This window comes from Tauraco erythrolophus, chromosome 27 (genome assembly GCF_009769465.1).
Source record: "Tauraco erythrolophus isolate bTauEry1 chromosome 27, bTauEry1.pri, whole genome shotgun sequence".
Classification (NCBI taxonomy): Eukaryota; Metazoa; Chordata; class Aves; order Musophagiformes; family Musophagidae; genus Tauraco; species Tauraco erythrolophus.
This window is the reverse complement of record NC_141491.1, coordinates 3,711,099-3,738,237: the sequence shown is the minus strand read 5'-3', so window position 1 is coordinate 3,738,237 and position 27,139 is coordinate 3,711,099. Positions and strand designations below refer to the sequence as shown.

Here is a 27,139-nt window from a genome sequence, read left to right as displayed (position 1 = left end):
TTTGGGATTCTGTGGAAAAACGGCCAGATTCCTGGGGTTTTACGTCTTGCATCAGGCTGGGAGTAAGCTGAAAACATGGTGTTTTCCTAAGAGACGGGTTGCACTCGCCCCAGCGCTGCGCAGGGCTGGCAGCGCGTTCATGGCAGCTCACGCCGCTGCGTGTTTGCTTTCTGGAGTAAACTGAACGCAGCTAAAACTGGCTGGGGTTTGACATCCTGTCCCTGCATCTCCCTGCCAGAGCTCGTGGGGGATCGGAGACGGGGCAGGACGAGGATGGGGCACGGGGCAGGCGGAGGTGGGAATACCAACCAGGGATTTCAGCCTCTCTTCTCAGACTCTTCTCTTCCTCTTCCTCCTCAGGTCCTGCTAGCAAGTCATGATGGTTGAATCCGCCTCGGAGACGATACGGTCCACTCCCTCCAGCCAAAATGGGGTCAGCAGCCTCAGCAACCAGCCCGATGGCGGCGGGGGTGGCGCAGGCGGCGGCGGAGGGGGCGGAGGGCGCGAAGGAGCCGCGAGCGGGGAGACCAACGGCGAGATGAGCCCCGTGGAGCTCCTGCACTTCCAGCAGCAGCAGGTAGGAGGGACGCCCCACTGCTTTCTCTTGCCAGCCTTACACAAGGCAACATGGAATTGGGGGATTTGGGGTTGAGGGTAACACCTGATTTTACCCTCCCTTTATCTGCGGGGCTGGCCCTGGAGAGGGGTTACACCAGGTTGGGTTGTCTCTGTTGACACTGGGGTGCAAGTGCTGCTCCAAAAAGCAGGTGCCATCCTTCGGGGAGCACATCCCTGGGAGATGGAGCCCATCCATCTGTGCAGCTCATGGACTGGTGCCTGCTGCCCCAGAGACGGCTGCATTTTCGGGGGGGAAGTCCCACCTGCGCTGGTGGGTCTGCCTGCTCTGTTCCCCGTCGGTGGGGGGACAGCAGTGCAGGAAAAGGGAGACGGCTGTGAGAGCAGAGTAGAGACTTGTTGGCTGTAAAATAAGGAGCAGGTTTTTCTCTGGGTCTGTGTTTGGTTATCCAAGTGGGTGACCAGAGGTGGTCCCCCATTCTCTGGGGCTCCTGGTGCCTTCAGCTGAAGAATTAAGCAACCTTTGAGCAACCTGGTGTAGTGGAGGGTGTCCCTGCCCATGGCAGGGGGTTGGAACTAGATGATCTTTAAGGTCCCTTCCAACCCAGACCAGTCTAGGATTCTGTGAGTTAACCTCACACGTGTGGCTGAAAAGACGTGTCACTGCAACATGTGCACACAGCAGCTCTGTGCTTGGGCACACGTGTGTGCTCCTCGGGGAGCCCGTGCATGGGAGCCGCATGGCACACGTCTCCCCTTGCACCGTGCACCGCCGGGCGGCCGTGGGGAGGGGGGGGACGTGTGTGCGTGCCTGCAGGTTACCTTTCAAAACAAACTTGGGAGAAAACATAAATTTTCCTCCTCGGATACTAAATAAGGCAATGATCCCTGCCTCGGATGGAGATCGCCTCCCTGAGCCATAAATTCCAGCGTGAAAGCTGTAAAAAATTGCTGTGTCTGATACTTTAGTAGTGAGTGCTGTAAATCCATTACCTGAATAACAGCCGTTTCTCACGCAGTTAAGCCCCTGTTCCCCTGATCCGAAGGGTAATCATGCGTGTAATGCTGCTGCGAGTCACCCCTGCCGGAGCAGCCGCCGCTCGCTCCCCTCCCCGCCACGGCCCCGAATTTCCCTGAGCGGCAGCTGGAACCAGGGATGAACAGGAGCTGCTTCTTCCCGCACAGCCAGAATGGTGGGGACGGGAGGGTGGGCAGCAGGGTTGTGAAACGGAGTTATCTCCTCCAGAAAATAAGGGAAAAAGGGTTTTTGCAACGCGGAGAGCGGCTGCTGTTGGCCCATCCCTGTGGATGCTGCTCCCTGAGCTCACCCGGTAAATCCTGCCCTGCCGGAGGCACGGCCGATGTTTGATTTCATCCTTTTGCATTTCTTCTTTTGGATTCCTGGTGTAATTACCCAGGGAAACTCGCGGGCACGTGGAATTATGAAGGTAGAGGGTTTGGTAAACTTCCAAAACCAAATGACATCTGCAATGACAGCGCCTTGGGGGGGACAAAAAAAACCCACAACCCCAAACATCCCGAGGACTATCAATCTTCATGCTTCAGGGACCAGGCTGAGCACCAGCTGGGGTCAGGAATAAATGTCCCCATATATAGAGTTTTGCACAATTAGGTGCTTCATGAAGGTTTTACACCATCCTCGGGAGCATCCAGCATTCGCCCCTCATCGCAGCCGGGCTCCCGGACCACTGGGCCGTTCCTGGCTGACAGCTCCTCTGTCCCGGCTCTGCTGCAGCTCCCAAAATGTCAGCGCTTGATCCTTAGTCTTATTTAATGATATGAAATGCTCAAGAAACATTAGGAAGTCTGGAGGAGTGGGAACCTGCCACTCCACCACCCCCTGTAGGCTCGAAGGGGCTTAAAACTCCACATCCGTAGGAGTTTACTTGGGCGATGCGTCTCCCCGGGAGCACGTGCTTTGCCCTCGGTTTCGGTTGGTTTTGCACTTTTTGGTGAAATCAGCTGGTTTTGACCTTCTTTGGTGCCCACAGACTCTCTGCTTTCACCCTTTTGAGGGGGCGAACTCAGGCAGCGCCGGGGCTCGTTTGGGCTGCGGGGACTTCTGAGGCTAAAACTCCTCTCTGAGGATGCTGCCTGGAGCTGAGGACTCCAGGGGGGAGCTTGAGGGGCAGTGGATGTATTGTAGGGTGCTCGGGGACCCCCTGAGGCTGCTTTTTGGCTTCTGAGGAGTCCCTGGAGCAAGAGGACGTGGGTATCTGGCTGCACCAGCCCGTCTTTGCCAGGGCAGGCTTCTTCCACCGCAGAGCGCAGCTTTCTGTCGCCAATCCTTGGTCTGTCTGTCCTGATCCGTGTGGCTCCGGAGCATCCCGTGGTCCAGAGAGCCTGGAGGGAGAGCAGGAGCCCGGCAGGATGGGGTGGGGAAAGGGCATCCCCCTCCCTAGTGTGGCTGGAGCATCCCCCTCTCTCTCTCTCCCTCCCTCCGTCCCTCCCTCCCCAGCCCAGGGGATGGCATTGGGGTTAAATCCCTGGATTTCAATGGTGGGACGGGGCTGAAAAGCTTGAATAGCGCGCGCCCGCATTGTGCCCGGGTTGGCGGAGGGGAGAGGTCGGCCGGGGGCATGGGAGGGCTGCCCGCCGGCCGGGGTCTCCCACCGCCGTTGCTGTGGGAACGTGGCGAGACCTCCAGTGCGCCAGCATCCTCCGACCGGGCTCCAAAGGGCTCCGCCGCCTTCGCGCATTAATGAGTTTTTAAAGTGGGGGCTGGCCCCTCGCCCCCCCACCATGCTGCTCCCCCCCAGTAATCCTTGGGGGAGGAAGGCTGGGCAGGAAGCGGGGGCAGCGGGGTGAGCCGGGTGTCACATCCCTGTGATGGGAGAAGGATGCAGGATGCTCCGGCTTGGGTATCGGGGTGCAGGGTGCACCCCATGGTGGGGGGGCAGTGGAGACCCACGGGTGGGCATCACGCGGGGCTGCCGTACCGAACAGGGGCTGCTCGCCGGTCGTCTGGATTTCCCTGAATTCCTGCAAAAAATCCCAGCTCTCCGAGTCTCATCCCAGAGCCAGGGTTTAAAGCCGTGGGGTACAGAGAGGCCAGGTCGGGGGGGCGTTGGGGCTTTGGGGTGCAGGGGGTGTGGAGGTGAAAGCGCAGAGGTGCTCGGAGCAGGGATGTCCCGGAGCAGTCATGGGGAAAGTCCCAAGCCCGACAGGCGCACGGTAGCTTTTTCCAGCTTTCAGTCCCATGGAAAAGAAGCCATCTGGAAAATCCAGCCACTCTAACGTTGTTTGGCCTTTTTTTATTATGCAAAAAAAAAAAAATATTGCAGTTTATTGCAGACGCATGTCAAAGAAATGTTGAGTTATTAAACAAAAATATGATTTTTTTTTTTAAAAAAGCAGCAAATAGGACTTTTTTGGTAGTTAAAGAAGGGTGTGGATGGGGGGAGGAGAGTCACTTCTCTGCCATAGGAAAGATACCATTCCATAAAACATGTGATCACATCTCAAATATATTGTGTAATCCGCTATTATTAGGGCATTTAAGATAAAAATGAGACTGGAGCACTTAAGTGAAACTCTTCTCTCTGTTAGGTTCCTTGATTTATATTTCATATTTTACTGAGTACAAATGCAGGAGGAGATTTTTCCTTTTTTTTTTTTTTTTTTCCCCTGATTTTTTTTTTCATGGGATGGGATTGTCGGGAACTTGTTCCTTGTGTTCTTCATTAGTGGAAATGGGTTTAACCCCTCGGCTGCGAGGATTGAAGAGTCGAGAGTGGAGGAATAAAGTCCAGAAGCATTAGTGTGTGCAGCGAAAGGGAGAACAGCTGGGGTCGAGAGAGAGGCACAGAGCCGGCTGTAAAAAGGACTTTTTTTTTTTTAAGAGTTGTGTCATTTTTGTTAATTTTGGTCTCTTTGAGCCATTTGGTTCTGGTTAAGCAGGAGCGGGGCTGGGCTGGGTGGAAGTGCTTCTCAATATGGCATCATTTACCGTTAATATCCATCTAAAAATATCCGCGTGTGTGTTGTTTTAATAGCTCTAATTCTGGAATGTGACGATGTCATTTTTATGAGGTTAGGGTAAAAAATATTTTTTTTTTTAATAAAAAAACATTTTTTCATCCCTTCCCAACCTCTTTCTACCCTCCAAAAGGAACGGAGGGGAAAGGGAAGATACAGATGCTCTTTATAGATCCTCTTTCTGCCCCCTTCCTTGCAAAATTCTTGGCTTAATATCATTTTTAGGGTGGTTTTTCACTGGTTGGAGGTTAAAACCCCATGCAAAGCTTTGATCTCATCCAGGTGGAAAATCCCTCGGCTATTTTTGGGCGGTGGTTCCCATGGCGGGCCGGGTGAACCCGCTGCGCGGCAGGCAGCCGGCGCGCGGCGTTTGGCTCCGGCACCTGGAGCGTCCGGGCACCGCTGGGCATAATTAAAAAGTGCACCCTCGTAAAATGAAATACCTGGTAAAATAAGGGAGTTTAAAAATACCCTGGGCAGGATTTTCCATTGCACTGTTTGGTTTTTCGGGGAGGCTGGGGCTTGTGCTTTTAGAAGGACCCAGGACATCTCCACGCTCGCCAAACTTTTTTGAACCTCTTGACCTATTTCCAGTCTGACCAGGCAACAGGAGGCCTCAGAGAGGCTCAGCTGGGGCAGGTTTTGAGGAGAAAAAGGTGGCCAGGCAGGGATGAGGGATTAATGTAGGGGCTGAAGTGTGACTCAGCTGCCCGGAATGGGATGGGAGCTGCCGTCTCCTCTCCCTGGGCTCCTCCATCGTTGGGGCCAGATGGGACCTGGTGTTCCCCGTGGGAAAATGGGAAGTTTGTGGTGTTTGCTGTGGGGAAGGCAGCCAAAAGCTTCCCCTCCTGCTGTCCTGGGGACTTCTGTCATGTACAGGAGTGGATGTATGGAGTCCCACCAGCCGGAGCGTGAGCCTTTGGGGGAAGAATTAACGATAATCCCCAGGTACGTTGGGTAGAAGCCGGGATAAGGGGCTGCTTCCCCGCTGGGGGCTGAGATGCTTCTGCCTGAAGTCAGGCGGAGGATCCAGCCTCGGTTTATCCAGCGAACTGGAGGGATTCAGTGTCTCTGGATGCCCCGGCCCCCTTCCGCAGTGGGGAAACCTCTGCTGCCGCAGGAGCAGCTCGGAGCTGGTGTTGGCGGGGTGTGTGCTGTCTGGACAGAGCCTTCACCGTGCCTGGCATCAATCCCAGGCATGATTGATTTATTTATTGACCCCCTCCCCATCCCAGCACACACCTTCCGACATCTCTCCTTGCAAAAACCTGGTGTATTGTGTGCGAGGTAGTTGTGGCGAGCCCCCAGCAGAAGTCCGGGTCACCATCCTCTTCCTCAGCCCTGAAACATGTTGCTGCAGCTCTTGGGGAGGGCATCAGCTCTTGACATAAGTGTCTGAGACATTACAAACTTTTTTATGGGATAATTTGCTGATCAAAGGGAGCCATCCAGGAGCGTGATGAATTTGACACAACCCATTCGTTCCTAATTACGGGTAACATGCTAATGACTCTTGAATAACACCATGCAGCGGGATACAATTTTTTAAAGAAAAAAAATCATTTTGTCTCCAGTTCACAGAGCCAGGAGGTGAAAGCCCATCCACTCCTACGGGGGAGACGTTATTCCTTCAGCTTTCCTGTCTCCTCAGCCCTAAGGAGAGGTTGTGGGCGACGTTTTCCTTGCTCATCCCTATGGAAAGGCTTTATTCCCCCGAGAGTGGGCTGGTCCTCCTGCCCTGGCGGGGTGAGGGTAACCAATGCAGATAACGTGGAGCTCTGCATCCCAAAATTCAGTGCAGCCTCGTGCAGCTGTGCAACAGGTTCGCAGAGCCAGACGTTTCCAGCCGGAGCATCCTTCGTTGGCAGCCTGAGCCGAACTTCGGCTGAAGTGGAAATTGCTGCCGGGGGGAGGGAGGGGGCAGCTCCGGGGCGCTGGCGAAGAGGCCCCTGTGTGCAATTGTAAGGCCATGTCATTTCTTTTTTTTTTTTTTTTTTCCTGTAAATCTTGTAATTTCGTGCTTCAGAGCACAACAAAGTGAGAGAGCCAGCGGGGAGTGAATTAAATTCCCCCCTGAGAGGCAGCGCGGGGTGGGCGGCCGGCGGCGGGGCTGAGCCAGCCGGGCACTGGGGACTCGGTGGCACCCACAGGCCAGCCAGTGTTTGGGTTTAGAAAGAGAAATTCTGGGAGAAGTCCTGCCTGGCACTTTGCCTGGGTGCTGGCGTTACGTTTCTTCTGTTTTTCCCCCTCTTTGCTCTATTTTCCATACCTGCTGCACTGGTTTTTGTTGGGCTGTGGCAGGGACCTGCCTCACCGGGTCACCTCTATGAGATGGTCCTTACAAACACTGGAGGAATTTCACGTGGTGCAGATGGAGAAACCAAATCCATGCAAACCTCTGTCAAATGGACATGTGGAAAAATAGGTAAAGCTCGGGCAGCTGATGTGCACACACGGGGTGCACCATCCTCCGGTGGGTGCCTTGGATCTGCCGGCTCCGCTGCACGCTGGTGCTGAGCAGCCGTCGATTGAATTCCTCCACCCTTGGCTTTTAACTGGAATTACTGTTTTCATTTCAAAAAGTAATTAAAATATCAGACCTTGAGCTGTCATAACTGTCACATGGTTTTTGTGTTCGCATTACCGATGCACATCTATTGCTGTTAATAACAGGGAAATAACGTGCCCGCAGAGAAGCGTGCCGTGCGCTGGGGCTGCGTCGGCGCTGGGACTCGGACCAGGGCTTCACACCATCAGTGATTCCCAGCAGCAAACAGCTGTGTTTGTCCTTACGGATTTTATTTTTCAGTTGTTTGGAGAAAGGGAGTTTAGTGGTCGTGCAGTTTTTGAGCATCCCCAGCAGCCGGCCAGGGATGCTGGGGAAGAGGCGGTGGGCACGGGGCGGCTCTGGGTGCGCCCACACTGGGCTCTGTCCGCTCCTGGGTGCAGCCCTGGCAATTTGTCGTAGGAGTGTAATGTTGGAACCCGGCTGCTTTCAAAACTTCCGGGCTTTTGACTTTTTCAGGCCTGTTTGGTTCACACACGCAGTGACAAACACAGCCGGGCAGAGCGGAGCGTGCCCTGCGCTGCGTCTGGGGCACAGCTGTTGGGTTTGGGTGCCTTGCTGTGAAATTATAGTGGTTCTTAATAAAATAAGTAAGGCTGCGTCTGCTGAACCCTCAGCTCACAGCCTGCAGGTTCAGGAGCAACTTTGAAATCACCTCTTATTTTGCAAATACGCTTCTAACGCCTGCCCATGTGCAAGGAGCAGGTCGGATGGATTTATCCACAAAAAAAAACCAAAAGCATGGCACAGCTCGGACATCCTTTGCTTTGGATCTGCTGCATGTGCCCTTCCCAAGCAGTTGAGCAACTGTCTAAGGGGCCGTGGGTGCTCCTTGGTTCTCGGATGTTAAGTAACAGGGCAAGTGGAGCAGAGCTGTGTGCCAAGGTCCACGCCGCGGGCGATGCCATGCCGGATTGCAAGCGGATTTGGCAGGACGGGCTGGAGAGGCGGTGTGCAGGCTGGGGGCTTTCTTCTTTATAGCTGGAAATGCGGAGAATTAACAAGCAGCCCTTTCTTGGGACGCCAGGGCGGTGATTTACAGCGCGGGCGATGACGGCCGGGGGAACCCGTGTGCCGGGCTCTGACCCCTGAGCATGGACCTGTCCTGCGGGCAGGGCTACAAGGACTTGGTTGTTCAGAAAGGTACCCCCAAAAAATAGAAAAATTCCCCAAAAAACAAAACTAAGGAGCGTACGAGGAAGCAGGTCTGGGAGCAGCGGCCGGGTCCCGCGGGGTTGTTTCCGTTAGGGCTTTATTCCCTCTCCCGGCTCCTGAATGAAGCTCTTTCCTCGGCTCGCACGCGCACCGGTGCTCACGCTCGCCCGTGACCGGCGGCTCTTCTGCCAGCTCACACTTGCTCCTCTCTCCTCCCTGTCTCTTTGCAGGATTTTCCGTAATTTCACCGACTTCAGCTGCGCGCAGCGCGCTCATTGTGCCTGCATGTGTTTCCACAAGTGTTTTTTATCGATTTATGTTGGTTTCTTCCTCTTTTGCCTGTTGTGCGACTTCCCAGCGAGACACCTTCATCCCTGCAAACGAGTTAAGGAAACTTGTAACTCTTTCTAAACAAACACCCATGAAAATAAGCAGGTTTCATCGTGGTCACTTGTGCGAGTTGCTGAACTCCTCCTGCATCACCGTGAACTCCGTGCGGACACGTTCATGGTTTATTAATTCAGGATATAATCCTGCTCTTGGCCTGATGCAAATCTGGGCAGTGACTGGGACTTTTTGGTGCTCCAGCGTGACAGTCAGATGTAAAATTAAATATACACGGAAGCTTTAGACGCGAGGGATGTCAGCTGCAGCAGAAATGTAGTGGTGGCTCCGTGCAAGGGTGGAATAAATCAGCCAGGATCCGGCCTCTCCGCCGGACCTTCGGTTGGGTGCCGGTTGTGCCTGGCCGGGGGACGCCAGGGCCAGGGCTTGGGAAGGGCTGGGGATGATCTGTGTAGAAACTGGCCAGAGACACCAGGATGCTGGGCCTGGTGACTTGCTGAAGATGTGGTGGATGTTTTTGGAAGAGGATAGGATTACCCCCAGGACTCCGTGCCCCTGTGAGGACTAAGGGGCGTGGTGGTCTGTAGTGGGATGTACTGGTCGTAGTGGTGTGGCAGGAGGGAGCACGGGGGAGCGCTGCCCTCCATCGCTCGCACCCCATGAATCAAACCCACAGAGAACCAGTCCGGCCGGCCCCGCGTCTGGGTGCTGCTCTGGGGAGCTGGAGGGGCAGCGTGCCCAGAGGAGGAAGAGGGTAGCCTTCCTCCCGCCCACCCCGCTGTGTCTCTTTTGCAGGCTCTCCAGGTGGCACGCCAGTTCCTGCTGCAGCAGGCCACGGGGCTGAGCTCCCCCAGCAGCAATGAGGGCAAGCAGCCGGCGGTGCAGGTGAGCCCCGAGGACGTGCGTGTCCCCCACCCCGTCACCCCTCCTCTTCGGGAAGGGCTCGGCTGCAAACCGGTGCTGCGGCAGAGTGCGCGTGTAAACACGGGGCACCTCGGTCTTTGGGACGTCCAAAGCACACCAGGAGTCCACAAAGGGTTAAATCCCCTGTAAACCCCCAGAAATTTGTTGGGCATTTTTTTGCAGGGGGGAGGGAGGCGGATTGTGGTCCCCACTGTGTGCTGACGTGGTGGGAAAGGGCGACCCAAGGGAAGGGCTGGCTCACGGTAGGGTAAGGACAGGGGAGAGAAGGTCACCATGTGCCACCATAGCTTGGGACAGCATTTCGGAATGGGAGTTGCAGAGTTTCTGAGGGTTGGGGTCCCCTAGGATTGGTGCTGAGTGCTGTGCGTGGGACACGGGGATGGATAAGGGATGGTCCCTCGGGGCTGGAGCCAGGGCAGGTCCCCCAGCATGGGACAGCCACTGGGATGGAACAGAGGCCCATCTGGGTTGGGGTTTTGTGGCACTGGCAGGAAGAGAGGACTTTGGGTGGGCACAGCACCTTTGGGTGGCATCCTGCTTGCGTAGAGGAGAGGGAGCCTCCCCTTTGCTCCCCTCAGCCAAAGGAAGGAGGTAGAAAATGAGAAGAAAGGGGCATAAAAGGGGTATGAACCCAGGGAGAGGGAGAGGCAGAGAGAAGCAAAGCCCAAGCGATGGAAAGTGACAATTTAAATAGCTGTGCGGAGGGGCTCTCCCTTCAGGCTAATTAAATTTATCGGAGAACAGCAGGTTACCTTATTAGAGCCACGTGGGTTTAATTAACAAAGGAAAGTAATTAGCACAAGCGCTCTCCGAGCTGGAGGTCTTGCCTATGCCAGGCTGAGCCGGCGGGAGGGTGGCGAAAGCCAGGACTGGGATGGGCAGTCGCCAGCTCCTCTCCCAGCTTGGCAAGCCAGGGCACAGCTGGACCTCAGCCGGCAGTGAGTGCCGTCCCGGTGCTGCCAGTACTGGGGTGGGCTGGGGGGGCCTGGAGCCCCCCGACTGCCCCACCAGGTTGGGAAACAGCAGCTGGGTACGAGCAGTGGGAATTAGTCAGGGCTTCTGCGGCACAAACAGGCGGCTTTTTCCAATGGAGCTCGCAGGAAGGAAATGCAGTCACTGCATGGAAAACGTCTGCGAAGGACAAAGGCAGCGAGGGTGAAGTCAGATTCCGGTAACCGGCGCCTCGCTCCCCTCCACGGGTGTGGGTGCCTGCCTGCACTTCTTCTCCTGCCTGCTCTTCTTCTCCTGCCTGCTCTTCTCCTGCCTGCTCTTCTTCTCCTGCCTGCTCTTCTCCTGCCCGTCCCTCGCTGCTCGCTCCGCCGCGTTCCCCGGCTGCGATGCACACACGTGCTTCGCTCGCTCGCCGCTCGCTGAACATCCCATTCCCCCTTCCCCGCTGCTGGCTCTCGCCTCCCCTCCCTTCTCATCTGGCCGGCGGCTCTGCTGGAGTGAACCCGATCTGCCTTCCTCTCCCCTCCTCCCTTTCTGTGTTGCAAAAGGACTTGTGAAAGTTGTAGACGTGAGTCAGAAATAGCTCATAACTCAGCAGCGACCGGCCTCTTCCTCTCCGGCCGGCAGCTGGAGCGGGATCTGACCGAGGGGAGATAGGGGATTAAGCAGACTCCTTTGAAAGGAAGTTTATCTAACAGCAGAGTGGTGTGGATGAGACTGGCCAGGACTGGGCTGGGTCCCAGTGCAACAGCCCCTGGCTGGGGTGGGCGGGGGGAACGCGGCAGGACCAGGGTGTTCATTGCAGTGTTTGGGAACAGGGGTGCCCTCTGTGCCACCCTGGACCCCCTCAGGCTGGGGGCTGGATTTCCACATCACTTGGGTATTTTGGGCAAGGGGGAGCAGCTGTTTTAGTGGCCTCCCCTTGGCTCCCAGTTGCCAGTCCCAGGTGAAGCGAGCAGGAGGGTGCCAGCGTCGGCAGAGAGAGCCGGAGCCCCCGCACCCAGCACCGCTGCAGGTTCCCTGTCTTGCCAACACCGTGCGTTTGCAGCTCCCTGCCACCTTGCTGATGGGGACGGGACGTTTATAGGGCATCAAGCCAGCGGGAATATTAACGACAGTTGGTGACAACGTGCTCTTAAAAATAAACAAGTTGCTGCGGGGCTCGATAGGGATCTTGAGGGTTTTTTCGGAGTATGCACCCTCTCTCCCCCCAGATGCCTGGAGGTGTGTGTGGAGAGCCCCACGGCTGACACTCGATTACAGCTGCATCTAAAAAAATGCCAAAAAAACCCACCCTGAAACATTTTTAAATGATTTTATTTCTTTGCAACTTTAAACTATTAGAAACTTGGCGGATGCCGACAGAGCGTGCTTGAGGACTTTTGCTGCAGTGGATCCTGCTCCGGGATCTCACTGGCATGGGGAGATGCTGCCAGTGTCCAGTAAAGCCCATGGCACGAGGTGCTGGAGCATCTTTGGAAAGGCAGACAGAGGAGTCTGTCGGTGCCGTGTATTTGCGGTGTTGGGCCATTTCTGGCTTGGAGGCACCGCTGAATCACAGGGTGCCCTTTTTGGGGTCCCTTCCCCAGCTCAGCCCCCGGAGCCAGGGGTCTCCCAGCCTCCAGCGGGAGCAACTTGCTGAGGTTAAAAAGCCTCTGAAATGGGAGAGGGGCCGAAGGGCGCTGAGGGAAGGGGAGAGGAGTTTGGAGCAAACTGCGGGAAATTGCTTTTCTTTTGTCTGCTGCGGCGGGGAGGGCAGCGGAGCGGAAAAGTGTATTTTGTTGATTTGAAACTTGAGTGAAATGGGTAATGAAGACAGATCAATACCAGCCCTTCTGCGTTCCCTCTTCTCCCCTGCCGCTCTCCCTCCTCCTTCCCAGAGCCCTTGGCTCTGCCAGCCCGGAGCCCCTGCCACTGCCACCATCCCAATCCACCATCCCCACCGCCACGACGGCACCAACAGCGTTTTGGATTAACGGGGTAGCAAAGGAGTCGCCTCAATCCCCGCAGATTTCATGGGCGTGATGAGCCGCCCCAGCGCCCCGTGCCCATGGAGGAGATGTTGCCCACCGGGGATCCTGCCTGGGCGATGCCTGGGGGCAGCGGCTCCCCCCAAGCCGTGGCAGGGCCGTGGCGAGGAAGGGGCTGCCAGGCAGTGAGCGCTCCGTCGGCGCCTCTGCCGCGAGCATCCCCCAGCCCAGCTCCCTTTCAACTTGGAGCGACTCGCAGCCCAATTATGCGCGATTAGTGCCTCCCCGGCGGGGCGTGCTGCGCTAACGAGGATGCACGTTGGGTTGGACACGCAGGGGATTGATTCCTCCTTTTCTTTACGTGCAGCTGTACAGCAGAGGCTGGTTGTCCTCTGCGCAGATACGCCGGCGCCCGCTCGCGTGCTCGCCCCATGCTGCTGCCCTCCTCCTGCCACCCCCACCCAGGGCAGTGACTCCTTTGGAGCTAAGGCTGTTCAAAGCATTCATCAAATACCCCCACAGCCTCAAAACCGCGCCTGGCATGTGGAGCTGGGGCTCCCTTGCAGATCTGGGTTTGGTTTCTTCTCTGACCTTGGGGAGATCTTGGTCCGTCGTCTCTGTCCCATCTTGGTAAGGTCCAGACGTGGCGTGGTGTGAGCAGGGGGTGCGGGCAGAGCCATGTTTGGGTGGCCTTGTGTCACCCATCAGGGTACATAAACCGTGGCTGGGCTTACACTGATGTGAGTGGCATTGCTGCCCGGCCCCGGGCGTTTGAAGCTCTTGCAGATGGTCTGAGCCACCTGAATCTTGGAGCTCGCCTGGGGATGCTGAGCACAGGAGGGGACATGTGGATGTCCCTGCGTGCCTTGGCTGGACTCAGAGGGAAAGGTTTGCTCTTCTCCAGCTGCAGCAGTGAGAAGTGGGTGCTCTGGGGGGGATTTGCTCATCCCCTGCTCCTAAAAACAGCAGACCCAAAGCTTCTCTTGGTGCTGGTTGTTTTCCCTCTCTGTTCCCAGCTCCTGGCCTCTCTCGCCAAACTCCTCAATTTGTTTCTGTTGGTTTTGGAATTGGAAAGGGTGTTTAAAAAAAAAAAGAAAAACAGCGCAAACATGTTTGCTGTTGTTTCTAATTGGGAATTAAAACCCGAGATTAGATCAGAGACAAGGATGTGCAGCGCCTTGGGCTCCGTGGGAAGCATCGAACACCCCGAGTAGCTGGCGGGCACCTGCCGTAGGGAGAGGTTTGCTCATCCTGGCAGCCCCAGAGCCCCCCTGGGTCAGTGGGGATGGGGGGATGAGGTCTGGGCTGCGCCTGCCCTGGCACGGGAGCTTGGACAGGTGGTTTTAGGTGTGGACCTGGCGATGCTTCTTCCCGTAGCGGTGGCAGCGTGCTGCCCTGGCTCCCGGGGGACGCAGCGGCTCCTGCGGCAACCTCCTGGCGTGGGTGACGGCGCGGCTGGGAGGTGAAGGTCGGTGCAGGGATGTTTGGAGGCTGAGCAAACCCCAGGCTTGCTCACACGCCCCAGGCTGATGGGGGATGTCCCGGCTCCCGCGCCGTGCCAAGCCAGCTGTCTCAGGGGTCAGGAGGGCGGCCGTCCCTCTGATGGCAGCGCTGAGAGCCAAGACCGGCCGTCAGGCCGTGGCTTTCCCCACTCTGCCTCGTGGCTGGGAGTTGCAATCCGCTTCCCGTAAAAAAAAAAAAAAAAAATTAAGAAAAATTTAAATGAAAGCATCGCTCCCCCGTCCTGCTGCGTTACGCCCGGCCAAATCCTGTTTCGCTCAGCCGGCTTTGGCAGAGTTGCTCCGTGCTTATGCCGGGCACCGAGATTCCCCTGTAATACCCGGCTCGTTTTCCACCCACTGCCTGATGATCTGCGTCCGCCCCATCCTCTGGCACGGAGGGATTACAACCGGGACCGCCTGGAAAATCACCCCCTCGAGATCCCGCTCGCCGGTCGGAGCCGCAGCGCCGGGGCTTTCTGGGAGGCAGCCGGAGCTGTTAGTAAGCAGTTTTGCGGAGTGGCAGCCGGCCAAGGAGTGAGTCAAACCCTTCCTGACTCGGTGTCTGGCAGATGCCAGGTCGTGACGCGTCGGCCGGGGACCAGCCGCTGCTGCGGGGCTGGCTGCTGGGACCTGCTTCCCCAGGGATTTGCTGGGTGCCGTGCGGTCCCCAACTGCTCTGACGCCTGGAGCGGGATGTTGCTGCTGGGTGGACAGGATGGAGAGGAGGCAACTGGGCACAGCCGACCCCTCGCACCCGCCCTGCACCGCTCTGCTCAGCACCCTTTGGCTCTCACTTTTGCTGCTGAACGCTGTGACCGCCTGAATCCGAGATTTAGAGGCGACTCTGGCCCAAAATCCCACTGTTATCCAGGGATGCCCGGCTGGCCTCATCCCCTGCCACTGGGAATCCCGCACACCAGTGGTCACAGGGCGGTGTGGCTGCAGGTGAAGGGGCTGCACCGCGCTCCTGGGCGTCCCGGGGGACTGCCCCGTGCTGTCACCCTCCCCGGGAGCAGGTCAGCTGCTGGCGGGTGCCCCGTGGGGCTCTCGGCCTGGCCGGGCGTGGATGTTTTTCCATCCCCATCTTGTTTTGCCGGGGAAGCAGCTGTCACTGTCCCCGACAGAGGCAGCTGGGGCTGTCACCGGAGCCCAGGGTGGAGAATGGCAGCACCGCGGTTTGCCACCCCACGCCAGGGTCAAACCAGCTGCCGGCAACAGCGCTGCAGCCTCCTTGGCACTCGGCACCAGCGCGCGTGATGAACGGCCGCAGCGGGAGCAGAACTTGCTGTAAATGGGAATTTCACCGTTAATACTAAAGAAAGTTCCTGCGCTCCCTGGAAACCTCAGCCGGGAGAGGGATGTTTTCCATGTCAGGGAGAAATTCTTCGTGCGACTTTGGCATCGGGGCTCGGGGAGGCGGCGAAGCCCGGATGCCCCTCGCAAAAGCCAACACCGGTTCGCCCCGTTCACACCTCACCCCCTCGCGAAGCTGCCGCCATTTCCCCGTGTCAGCTCCGCATCTGAGCGCGGAAGAAAAAGCCATTTAATGCAGACAAAGGTTGTATGAAAATATAATTCTGCTTTTGTTAGCAGCCATCAAACTCTAAAAAGCGTCGCTTTTGTTTTCTTGTAACATTGTGAAAACCTCGTGTCGGATCGAGAGCTGGGGCCCTCTCGACTAATCGCCTCTCCTTTGTGTTTTTAGATTATAGGGGCAATTAGTGTTGTCAAAACCTCTGGCAATTCTCTTTGCTCTTGACAGGGTGTCAGTCCGCTGGGCGAGAAATGGAAGGTGTTATAACTCTCCGGTAATTAGGATGCCTCCGATTTGAAAATGCCAGCAAACGTGTACGAGAGGCTGCGGCGGCAGTGGGGGCGGGGAGGCCGCCCGGATGGGGGATGCGGATGAGCAATTAATTAGGGGCTCTCATTCCGAGCACGTTGCCAGCTGATGAATTGGCAAAGGGAAATTAGCAGGATGCTTAGCTCCCAGCGAGCGGGCGCGCACCCCGCTCGCTCTGGTCTTGCCGTCCTCGGGCGCTTCCCTCCTTCCCAGATGTTCGCCGAGGGCTTCGCACAGCTGCCTGCGAGCACCTGACCGCCGAAACGGCAGCGCTTCCCCGGCGCTGGTGCCACGGGAGGTGCTTTGGGATTCTCCTGGCTCTGCGGCGGGTACCGGAGCCCTCGCAGAGCTTCGCGGCTCTTTGCTGGGGATGCTCCTGCAGCCCCCTGAGCCCTCCACTGCTGGCCTGAGCCGGTGCGGTCACAGGCGCCCCAGCAGCAGCCCTTGGGTGTGAACACGCAGCAATTAATCAATAACTCTGACACGACAGCAGCCCGGGGGGGGGCATTGCCAGCGACAAATGAAACTCAGCCCGCTCGCGACGCCTCTCCCCAGCAAAATGCCTGAGTAAACAGATAAGCCTTTGCAATCTCCCTTGAAGGTCAGCGTGCTCCAGCCCGGCCGGACACCGGCTACAGTCTGGAGGGACTGGACGGGGCCACCCCTGGGGTCCTGTCCCTGCTGTGTGTCCCACTGGGGTGGCTGGAGGGAGGAGGCAGCCCCCAGAGTGGGCAGCAGGTCCAGACTGGGGAGTCTGGGCATGGCTGGGGGTCCTGCACAGGACTGGGCTCTCATTTGGGCTTTCCTGGGTGCTCTGAAGCCACTTGCTTCGTTTCTCTATCCCTTTGTCTCTGAGGTCCCGAGACACTGGCACGAGGGAATGAGAAGTTCTCTACTTTGCATAAAAATCGGCTTGCACCAGGAGCCTGGCTTGGGCTGTGCCGCATCCCACGTGCTGAGGAGTTGCCATCTCCTGAGGTCCCCTTGAAGAGCCCGAGGCTGACAGGCAGGAGGCTGCTGGTGGCTCACTGGCTCTCCTGCTCCTGACCAGCACCGGTCATATACTTTCCTAGGAAAAAGGAGTATCTGGGAAGGGTTATTAACTTACAGCAGGGCCATAACCTTGCCCAGAGCCTTGGGAAGAGATTTGGGCTGGTGGGATCGGTGGAGGGCTGGGATGAGGCAGCTCTCGATGGCCGTAGTTGGGAAGGCAGCATCGCTCCACCTGGGCAGGACCGGTGGGGCTGGGATCCATCACCGACACCTTCTCCAGTGCCTTGCCGCGGGGGTGTGGACCCGTGTTATGATAACCAAAGTCAGGGATTGGCAGGTTTTCTTAGCCCTCTCTGCACTCGGCATGGTAATTATGTGAGTGTCAACTGGAGGTAAAGCTTTGATGTGTCTGTGGAAAACCTGGTAACCTCTTCCTCCGTGCTCTGCTTTGCAAAGTTATTTGAGTGATTGGTATCTTCCCCGCTTCCCTTGGTGTTTCCCTCCTCCCTGCATCCTCCCGGACCCCGAGGGAAGGAGCGGTGCCCGGCACCTTTTCCTGGCTCGCAGGAGAGGAGGGAGCTGTGGTTTGGAGCTGGCTGCCCACATGCCGCTGGCTCCTCTCGATGCCTAATTCCTCCAGTTAAATTGCTTTTAAAGATGACCCTGCAGGTAGTATCCTGCCTTCAGCGTGGGGAAGCTCATGGTTTAGGAAGCTTCACCCCAGCGCTAGCTGCACCGCCAGGCATCTCCCTGCCATAGCCATGTCCCCAGCGGTGGCCTTGGCGTGCCAGGACAGACTGATGCCCGAGGGCTTCACTCAAAGGTGACGCAGGGATGAGGGGCATGGATGATGCCCTGGGAGAGCCTGGGAGGTGAGAGACACTCGCAAGCTGTTGATGTTTGAGGAGAGTTTTCCAAAGTTGGAATCGGGAGTTTTGACACGTCCTTCCCCTCCGCAGGTCCCCGTGTCCGTGGCCATGATGTCCCCGCAGATGATCACGCCGCAGCAAATGCAGCAGATCCTCTCGCCGCCCCAGCTCCAGGCCCTCCTGCAGCAGCAGCAGGCGATAATGCTGCAACAGGTAACGCTGGTCCTGGGCTGGATGTGCATCGGCCAGATCGGCCACGCAATTTCTCACTGGTGTCCGTGAATGCTGGAGCTCATTGGAGGCAGGCAGACGGGTCCTTTCCTCCTTGGGCTCCTTCATCCTCCCCATATTTCCCTGAGGATTCCCAGCATGTCGAGTGCCAAGAGATGTAAAGAGCTGCAGGTGCTAACGGTGCCGGCAAAGACGGATGCTGCTGCCCTGAGTCAGGATCTCAGAGCCCAGAAAGCTCCTGCACAAGGGCTGGTTTGGGGCTGCCCAGCTCTTGGGGAGGGCTGGGGTCAGAGTGGATGCTCTTGGCTCAACAGATGCCAAGCGGAGCCCCCGTGGCCACTGCCTGGGCTTTGGGGCAGGTGCCTGGGTCTGGCTCCAGACCTGAGCGTGTGGGTTTGTTTCTCACTGCCCCGCTCCGCTTTTCCAGAGCGCTCCGTGAAATGTAAAACAAATGGGGAGGGAAGAAAAAGGAGAAGAAAAAAAAACAAACCTCAACTCCGAAACAAAACAGGTCTGCTTGGGTAAACACCTCCTGTGCTGGCGGGAGGGAGAGAAGGAGAAATCCCACAAGCATCCTCCACACCCTTCCTCCTGCCTCCAGTACCTGTTTACTCCAAACAGGCTGATAAGGATTCAAGGTTGGCCCCAGGGAAGGAACAAAGGGTAAACACTACCCTGGGTGGGTCCTCCTCCGAGCCTCTTTGGAGCCGGATAAAGAAACACGTTTGACTGCAAATTAAACAACCCAGGCCGGAATAGCTCGCATTCTCCACCAGAAGAAAACCAAACATCACACCTCTCACCCCTGACCCAATGTTCCCGCAGCCGCGCTCGACCGTGTTGCGGAGACCTGGCTTTGATTGGCTTTCGGGTAAACACCCCGGCGTTCCAAACCTGTTCGCCGACAGAAAAAGCAAAGTTGCTGCTGTCAGCACTGTCAGCCCTGGGCTGATAAAGGCTTCCCGGCATCCAAAGGGGCATTCCTGAGCTGCTGCTCGCCCCTGCGCAGGGGTACGGGCTGGGTGGGAGGGGGCCACTGGGTCTCGCTGACCTCCCCGTGCCTCTGCCCACCCCTGCGCCCAGCAAATCCATCACCGACAGTTTATTTAGGGGCCGGGGCGAGAGCTGGCGTCAGCGCCGGCAGGTCCCGTGGCTGCCTTGTGCAGACTGGGTCCCTCTGCGGTGGCTCATCGTGGGGCTGGGGTGTTTTTCTCTGCTTTACTGGCCCAGCAAAACCCTCTGTTTTGACTGGGGTGCACAAGGAGCTGGGTTGCTGGTGCTTTCACATGGTGCCTTTAAAGGGGATGTAAGTCTGAGCCCCCAGTGTATGAAGGGTTGCACTGGCCAGCCCAGCCCCTTCCCAGCCAGGACCCCCCCCAACTCTCGCAACGCTTACCAAGGGTGTTTGGGGTCCCACCATGCCAAAAACAGGGTTTCTCTGCTGCTGAAACACTGGTTTATGTGCCAGAGCGCCTGGGTCCCCTTCTCCCAAGTGGGTTGCCCACCTCCTGGTGTTTCATATCCCCCCCCATTGAACAAACCCCCCAGGACAGCTGCAAAATCCCCGAGATATGCAGGAGTTAACTGAGCCAGGGGGTTGTGACCCTCCTTCCTGGGGCCCAGCAAGGTGGAGGCTCCCAGAGTGGCTGGTGACAGAAAGCCAGGGCAGCTGGTCAGCACTAAGACCAAGGACAGGTTGGGCATTGGTGGTGGGGGGGATTTTACTTGCAGTGGGGATCCAGAGCCCTCAGGAGCGTGTGCCCAAGGTTTCTTCTGCAGCTGTGACTCCTTTGGCGGCTGCTTTTCCTTTTAACCTGCAGCCAAGAGCTTGCCCTGACGGCATGGTGCCAGGAGCTGGCATGGCTGTGGCAAAGCCCGGTGCTGGGCACAGCGGTGATGCTGGGCAGGGGGATGGGAGCAGAGTGTTGGTGCTGCTAATCCAGGCTGCTCTCTCCCCTCCCGTCCCTCCCTCCTTCCCAGTTGCAGGAATACTACAAGAAGCAACAGGAGCAGCTTCACCTGCAGCTGTTGACACAGCAGCAAGCCGGAAAGCAGCAACCCAAAGAGGTGAGCTCACGCGGACGGGTTCTGGGCCATCAGATCTGGCAGCAAATAAAAGGGGGACCAGCACGAAACAAGGTGTGCGTGAATCCCAGCACCCAGGGCAGCTGGCTGGGAGCCAGCGGGGACGGTACATGGGGGCATCCTGTTCCTGGGGGCTGCTGGGGCTGCTGCTCCGAGTGTTGGGAGTTCCTCCTCTTCCTCCCTGTCTGTGGTCTGGCACGTGCGCTGAGCTGCGTTGTTCTCAGTACCACGTCCTTGTCAGCACATCTAGAAACTGGGGGGTGGGTGTGGGCAGAGCTGCTGGACCCTCCTGGGCAGGAGGGGCAGGTCGCTGCCCCCCAAGACAGAGCGAGGGCTCCCCAAATCCTCCTCGCCGTGCGGGGCAGAGGAGGCTCGGCTCAGCCCTTGCCCGATGCACTGTTCCTGCCAGGCTCTTGGCACAGCTCGGATTGGGCAGCCCAGTCCTGATTGAGCTGGCACAGCAGCAGCCTGGCAGGCAGGCAGGGCTGGACGGGTGGGAACGCAAACCAGGGCTTTTCCTGCCAGGAAAGGTGGTTCTGCAAAACCCAAGCACTGCATGAAATAGGAGCCATGCCAGCAAAGAGCTTTTCCAATGGGAGACGCTCAAGCAGGGGATGCTCTCCGCCCCCCGTGACCAGGTTGGCAGTGGTGGGCCCTTTGCTGGGAGATGATTCCCTGGTGGAGAAGTGTTTATTGCTGGTGGGATTGCATCAGTTTTGTATAACTCCCTCTACACAGCAGGTTTTGCTGTCCTTTCCCATAGTAACACACCTCCGAGGGGTTGTAGCTGTATCAGCTGTGCTCAGTTTTGGGATATGTTGGTCACACGGAGGCTGGGGGTCAACCCCGACAGGCAGTGGGCAGACAACACTGCTCCCTTCCTTTTCCTCATGTATTTTTGCCCTCTCTCTTCCCAGATCAGTGCACAGGGTACCATGGGGGATATCTTGCATTGCACGTGCTGCTGTACATCTGGCATTGCTGCCCTCTCTATGGGGCATCCTTCCTGAGGCTCCTGGTGCGGAGGGACGCGGAGCTGAGCCGCTCGCTCCCTGTCCCTGACCGAGCATCGGTAGCAAGCAGGGGAATGGGATGCCGGGGCTGTTCATTGCAATCACCCCTGCTGAAATCCAACACCCTGATTTAACACCCATCAATTCTCAGCACTTCAAAACTCAGTTTTCTTTTGAGGAAGAAAGCGTTTAAGCCCAAACCACGCAGTGGGGCGGCCGCAGCGGGGGTTCGACGGCAAAGCACGCGCCGGCACTGGGGGAATCGGGCGGCTCGGGGTCGGGCCAGCGCCCACTCCAGCCTTCAATAGACTTTGACCCGGGCTTTCATGGCGGGATGTCGGCGTATTTACGCAGCGTGTGCGGGGTCAGGCGTTATCAGAGCCATCTCCAGGAGCTGGAGTAGCTGCTGGTGCTCCAGGAACGGGGGAGGTATAAATCTGAGCTTCCTCAAGGACTTTCCTCTTGGCCCCGGTGATGTTATATTGCAGCAACGGATGGAGATATAATTAAGCTCTAACAAAAAGCTTGCTTAGCACGCTCCTGGTTTAAAAAGCGCGTGTTAACTTTTAATTAAATGGTACAGAGGAGACAAAAAATTTGTCCGCTAAGAAAATGTGAGTGGCCAGCGGAGGGGGAAGGGACATTAGGTGCTGCTAAAGGGGTGAGTGTCCAGCTCCCACAGCACCACCACCCCATGGCCAGAAAAACCAGCAAGGCAGTCCCTGCGAGGGGACGCCGCTGTGTTTCCCCTCCCCAAAACCCCCAGCCAGGCTTTTTGGAGTCTCTGTGAATTTGGGCAGCTGCTATTAATAAAAGCCTGCGTTGGGCAGCAGCGTGTGCCTGCCGGGAGCGGCGATGCCGTTGCTTCCCTCGACGGCGCGGGGAATAGCTGGCATGTCTGGGATGCCGCCGCAGAGCCACTCTTGGCCGGCGTTGGCTCCTTCATGGAAATCCACGGCGGTATTTAATTACGGCCCCGCTGCAAGGTTTGTAAACCGAGCGCCTTCTGCTTTCCCTCTGCTTGATTTCAAGGACTCGCCGCGGTGTAATTGTAAGTCGGCGGCTCGTCTGCGAGCGCGGAGGGGGATCAGCAGGTGGGAACGGCTTTGTACCGCCGCCGCGCCAGGGAAGGTGCCGGGAGCAGGTAGCAGCATCTCATGGAGGAGCGGCTCAGATCTCCCCAGGAGGAGCGGCGCGGTTGGAGATCCCCCAGTGGGCACGGGGAAGGAGAAAGCAGGAAAATGAGGGAGCACGGAGGATGGAAACGTGTCGGAAGCGGCTGTCGGCAGCATCCTGTCCCAGAGGATGCGGGGGGTGGTTTGTGTCCACGCTCTGCGAGGTGCGCCGCGGCAGGGGACGCGAGGAAGGGGCCGAGCAAGACAGCTGATCCCTGCATCCCTGCGTCGTACTGGGATGGGCCTGAGCTGCAGCACATCTCAGCCCATCCCAGAGCGTTTTCCTGCATTAGGGTGTCAGGGCAAACCCCCAGCCCCCAGCAGCATCCTGAGCGCGGGGGGAGCGAGGAGCTGCGGCACAGGGCTGGGATGGCTCTGGGTAGCCCCTCGCCCTCGTGGCAAGAGGTGGCGAAGCCGGTGTCTGCCGTCCTGCTCTTTCCACAGCCACTTTGCTTCTCCAAGCCCAGCTGCTGCAAGTGGCATCCCGGTGCAGAGACCCTAATATCCCCTGGGAGCGAGGCCAGTGGGTCTCAGTGTGCCCCCAAAGCTGCCGGGGGGGTGGAGGTTGCCCCTCTCCCAAGTCTGGCGTTGCAGGGGAGGGTGGTGGTGCGAGGGGGGCTGCCTGCTGCCTAACCTCAGTGTCAGCTTAATGAACTGCGCCTGTCAGTCCCGCGTGTCACGCCGAAACTCCTCCTGATGTGCTCATAAATCAAAGTGACGGCGGCTCTTACCCCGATAGCTGCACCCAGTCATCTGCATCTAATGTACGCCGAGCGCAGGCGAAGCTCCAGACCCCAAGCCCCGGCGCCGGGACGGGAGGCAGGACTGGCGTGGGGGGGTGCAGGGGCCATACGAAGGATCCAACCCTAACACTGAGCGAGCTCCTCCAGTGGGTGCTGGGGGTCCCTTCTGGGAAGGACTCAGCCGGTGTTTGCCAAGCTGGGCTTGCCGAGGGGAGAGGAGCCGAGCGAAGCTCGTGGGGTGATGGCCAAGGAGAGAGGCTTTCGGTAAGGCTGGGGCTAAAATTCGGGCTCTGACCACCCTGCCTTCTCCAGGGCAAACTCTTGACTCAGAGTCCGCAGGCTGGTGGGTGCTGTTGGGTGGGTCTGCAGGTGGGTGCACCTCTTCGCCATTGCACTCGGTGGTTTTGAGCCCATGGGGTCTGTTGGCACTGCGCTGCAGCGGTTGCTCTCTTGGGACTGGCAAATGGGCTTCCCCAGAGAGACGTGGTCCTTGTTTCTGCATCTGCTGGGCACCAGGACCCGTATTCCCAGGGCTGGTCCTTGTATTGGTGGTGTGGCAAAGCTGGAAGAATGCACACATGGGTTTGAAGCATGTGAAGGTGCAGGTTCGATGTGGGCAGCATCGTCCTGCCCGAACCACGTGGGTCAGGGCTGCCCCGGGGCTCGGGGGGGTCTGACTTCACTGGCCGCAGCTCCAGTGAGGCTGGGTCAGGACAGCCCAGCCAGGCTACGAGCACAGGCGACATGCCCCGGGGATCCTCATGACTTCATCCACTCCCAGTTTCCTCCTGCTCCGCAGGCTGGAAGTGCTGTGAATGAGGCTGTGTTCCAGCGGAGCCCGGGCTTGCCCTGGGGCCCCCAGGGAGGGCGGTGGTGGAGCCGGGAAGAGGAGGAGAAGCCCGTCCCATCCCATCCTGTCCCAGGTGCCATTCCTAACCAGGAGAGGATGTGGGTGTCCATCCCACGTGGTGGCAGAGCTTCCCCTTGAAGGGGAAGATGCAGGACTGAGGCAGAGCCAGCGAGGATCTGGACGTGACTCTGGGGGGACAATTCTGTGGTGGCCAAGAGGTGGACAGGACAGGGAGGAGACATCACGTCCCTCTGAGGCTGAGAAACCAGTTTTAAACTCTCTCTGTGCCCTAGACAGGACACCCAGCCATGCCTTCCCTTGTAGACCGCAGGGATTTGGCAGGGCAGTGCCTGGAGCTCATCCTCATCCTCTGTTTCACAAAGCCACAGCCGAGCACCAGCAGCATCTGCAGGGGACCGGACCACCTGTATCCCGCAGGGCCCGGGGTGCTGCTTCGTGTACAGCAGCACGTGCCGATTGCAAACTAAGCTGTGAACTGGGTTGGCTGCAGAGAGTCTGTGCCGTTCGCTGTCGAGCAGAGCGCAAGATGCAGCCTCAGGCATCGCTGAGAGTGAGATGGGGCTGCACTAGGTCTCTGGGATCCCCAGTGCACCGGTGGCCGGAATGCCCAGGGTGCTCAGACCCAACCAGAAGACGATAAAAAAAGGACATTTCCTGTTGCAAAGCTCTTGGGCTCATCAGTAAGATCATGGACATGAAGATACTTCTTTTTGGGTGAGGCAATGAGGCTGCCAAGTGCCCCCACTCACAAGTGCAGCGAGATCAGGGGGAAGTGCCTTCGCATGGGCTTGGCCAGTGTTCTCCACCGAGGCAGGGGCTTGTTGTGCCAAGAGGAGCCCCGGCACTTTCCTCGCTCGGGATAACGGAGCTGCCACGGCAGGGCCAGGCTGCTGCTGGGGCTGGTTGGCGCGGCACAGCCGGCTCGCGCTGCCTGCCAGCCCGGCTCCTCGCAACCCACAAACAACGTCTGCGCAAACAGAGGGGTTCAAGGGGTTACGGAGATGCCTGCCCCGCTAATGAGGCCGGGCAGGCCCGGGGCAGCTCCCCTCTCGTGGCCCGCTCGGATTAGCAGCTGCCTGTCCCCATCCCTAATTGAATTCTCTCCCCTTCAGTTAATTCTCATGGATTTCTCGGTGCCTCCCCAGGGACCCGTCCTGCCTAACTAGTTTAGGGTTGGCTACACCGGTCAGAGCACGGCTGGCTCCTGGGGACGGGTGGGAGAGTCGCCTACCTGGGGGATGCTCGTGGCCGGGATGGGGGCACCGGTGCTGGCACTGGGAACCTGCTCCCCTGTGGGCAATTGTTTTCTGCTCCCCACCAAGAAGAGGCTTGTAGCGGTCGTTTTTGGCAAATAGGGACCATTCCCCTGCTTAAAGGAGGGTCCTGTGCATCCAGGATGCCTTTTGGGTGCTGGGAGCCCCCATTCTTTTGGTGATGCTCGGTGCCCACGGGAGCTCGCCCTGCGGCTGAGCCTCCCCATGTGGGACCCCACAGCTGGGGTTTGCGGCTTCGCCCCCCTCGCAGGCAGAGCTGGCTCTCTGCTCTGAGCAAGCCTCCTTCTCTTGTCAGTGCTTTATTTTTCCCTTCCCCTTTCCTTCCCTTCCCCTCCTCTTCCAATAGATCAAAGCCTCCGTCCGGCTCGGCCACAAGCTGAGCGGGCACAGTGGCCCGGCAGCAGGACGGAGGCACGCACGGCCGCGGTACCACCGCCGCGGGCATCCCTCGCTGCCACCGCCGCCGGGCCCCTGCCTGCGCTGCGAGGCTTCTGCTGCAAGGCTGGAAATAACGCGCTTTGATTTCTCCCTTTTGTCTCCCGGCAGCCGTTAGGGAACAAGCAGCTGGCCTTCCAGCAGCAGCTCCTGCAGATGCAGCAGCTCCAGCAGCAGCACCTGTTAAACCTGCAGCGCCAGGGGCTGGTGAGCCTCCCGCCGGGGCAGGGCACCGTGCCCCTGCAGACCCTGCCCCAAGGTAAGGACCCCTGCCTGGGGTGAGGGGGTTTTGGGGTGGCAACTGCAGCTGCTCTGGGCGAGGGAGGGCTGCGGATGGGGCTGGGTGTTGCTTTTCCCAGTGCACTTGTATAAAGTTTGGGGCGCGACCGCATTCAAGGCAGGAGCTGTTTGGGAGAGTTTGAGCTGGGTTATGTGCAGAATCGGGCCCCTGGCTTCATCTTGCAGAGGGGTGCCAGGGTGCGGGAAGCCGGGGTCTCCTTCCCTCTGGGGGCAGCTCTGCGGGGCTCCGCGGGCACTGTTTTGGACTTCCCAGTGGGGCAGTGCAGCCTTCCCTCCCAGCTGCTGGCACCAAGGGCTGTGCCCGGCTTTGGGTGATGATATCCTGGTGCACGGTCCACGCTGGGCTGCCTGAGCATCGGAGAGCCGAGCTGTGCCAGCTGGGCAGAGAGGGAGGCCATGGGGTCCTGAGCCAGCCGGGTGCATGGGTGCCAGTGGGTGCTGCTCCTCCTCCCCTCTGACGGTGGGTGCTTTCTCCCTGCACCGTAGCTGTGTGCCCCTCGGACCTCCAGCAGCTCTGGAAGGAGGTCACGGCCGCCCAGCCCGTTGAGGACAGCATTAAGCAAGAAGGCCTCGACCTCACCACCAACACCTCCAACTCTACCTCGTTTTCGGCCGCCAAGGTCTCGCCTCCCATTTCCCATCACCCTCTGCCCAATGGACAGAGCACCATGCACACGCCGAGAAGGGACAGGTAGAGCCGGGCTGGGCTGTGGCACTTTGTGTTTTTACCCCTGGAGAGGTGGAAGGGGTTGGGATCTGTCACCCATGGGGCTGGCAACAGGATTCAGAGGGCTGGCGGGTTTCTGCCCACCCCATAAACAAGTCCTGTCACTCCTTTGCTGTGCCTGTGTGCCCATGGAGGGCAGGGAGCCATCACTCAGGGGTCTCCCATGGGTTGCCGAGGGCTGATCCCTTGCACAGGAACACTGGAGCATCCCGGCTGCCCCGTCTGACAGTCTCTTTCCCTCTTCTGCAGCTCTTCCCATGAAGAGACCCCCGGCTCCCACCCGCTCTATGGCCACGGAGAGTGCAAGTGGCCCGGCTGCGAAACCCTCTGTGAGGACTTGGGACAGTTTGTCAAGTAAGCACTCCCCTTTTTGGGAAAGATTTTGCTGGAGGAGGGGAGAGCCCGCGCTCTCAGGCCAGGACAGCGGTGGGCTGGTGGAGGGGGACACCCTGGAAATGGGTCCGGACACCCCAAAAGTTTGTCTGCCCACAGCCAAGGGAGGAAGGAGAAAACACCAGGGATCACTGCTAGAGGAGAAGAGACCCAAGGAAGCGGGCAGGAGCGGGCAGCAGGCGAGGGGGGTTCGCAGCTC

The 27,139-nt window shown here is 58.3% G+C and overlaps 1 protein-coding gene across 1 annotated transcript in view; it reads left to right on the top strand.

Moving 5' to 3' along the window:
* The first annotated feature begins 376 nt into the window (after nt 1-376).
* The window catches only part of FOXP4 (forkhead box P4), a 37,966-nt gene continuing 11,203 nt past the window's right edge, over nt 377-27,139 (top strand). The window contains 7 exon segments of the mRNA XM_086627459.1: nt 377-577; nt 9,437-9,526; nt 17,784-17,906; nt 19,905-19,991; nt 25,632-25,779; nt 26,307-26,511; nt 26,797-26,901. Of these exon segments, the coding sequence (XP_086483585.1) occupies nt 377-577; nt 9,437-9,526; nt 17,784-17,906; nt 19,905-19,991; nt 25,632-25,779; nt 26,307-26,511; nt 26,797-26,901 (959 nt within the window).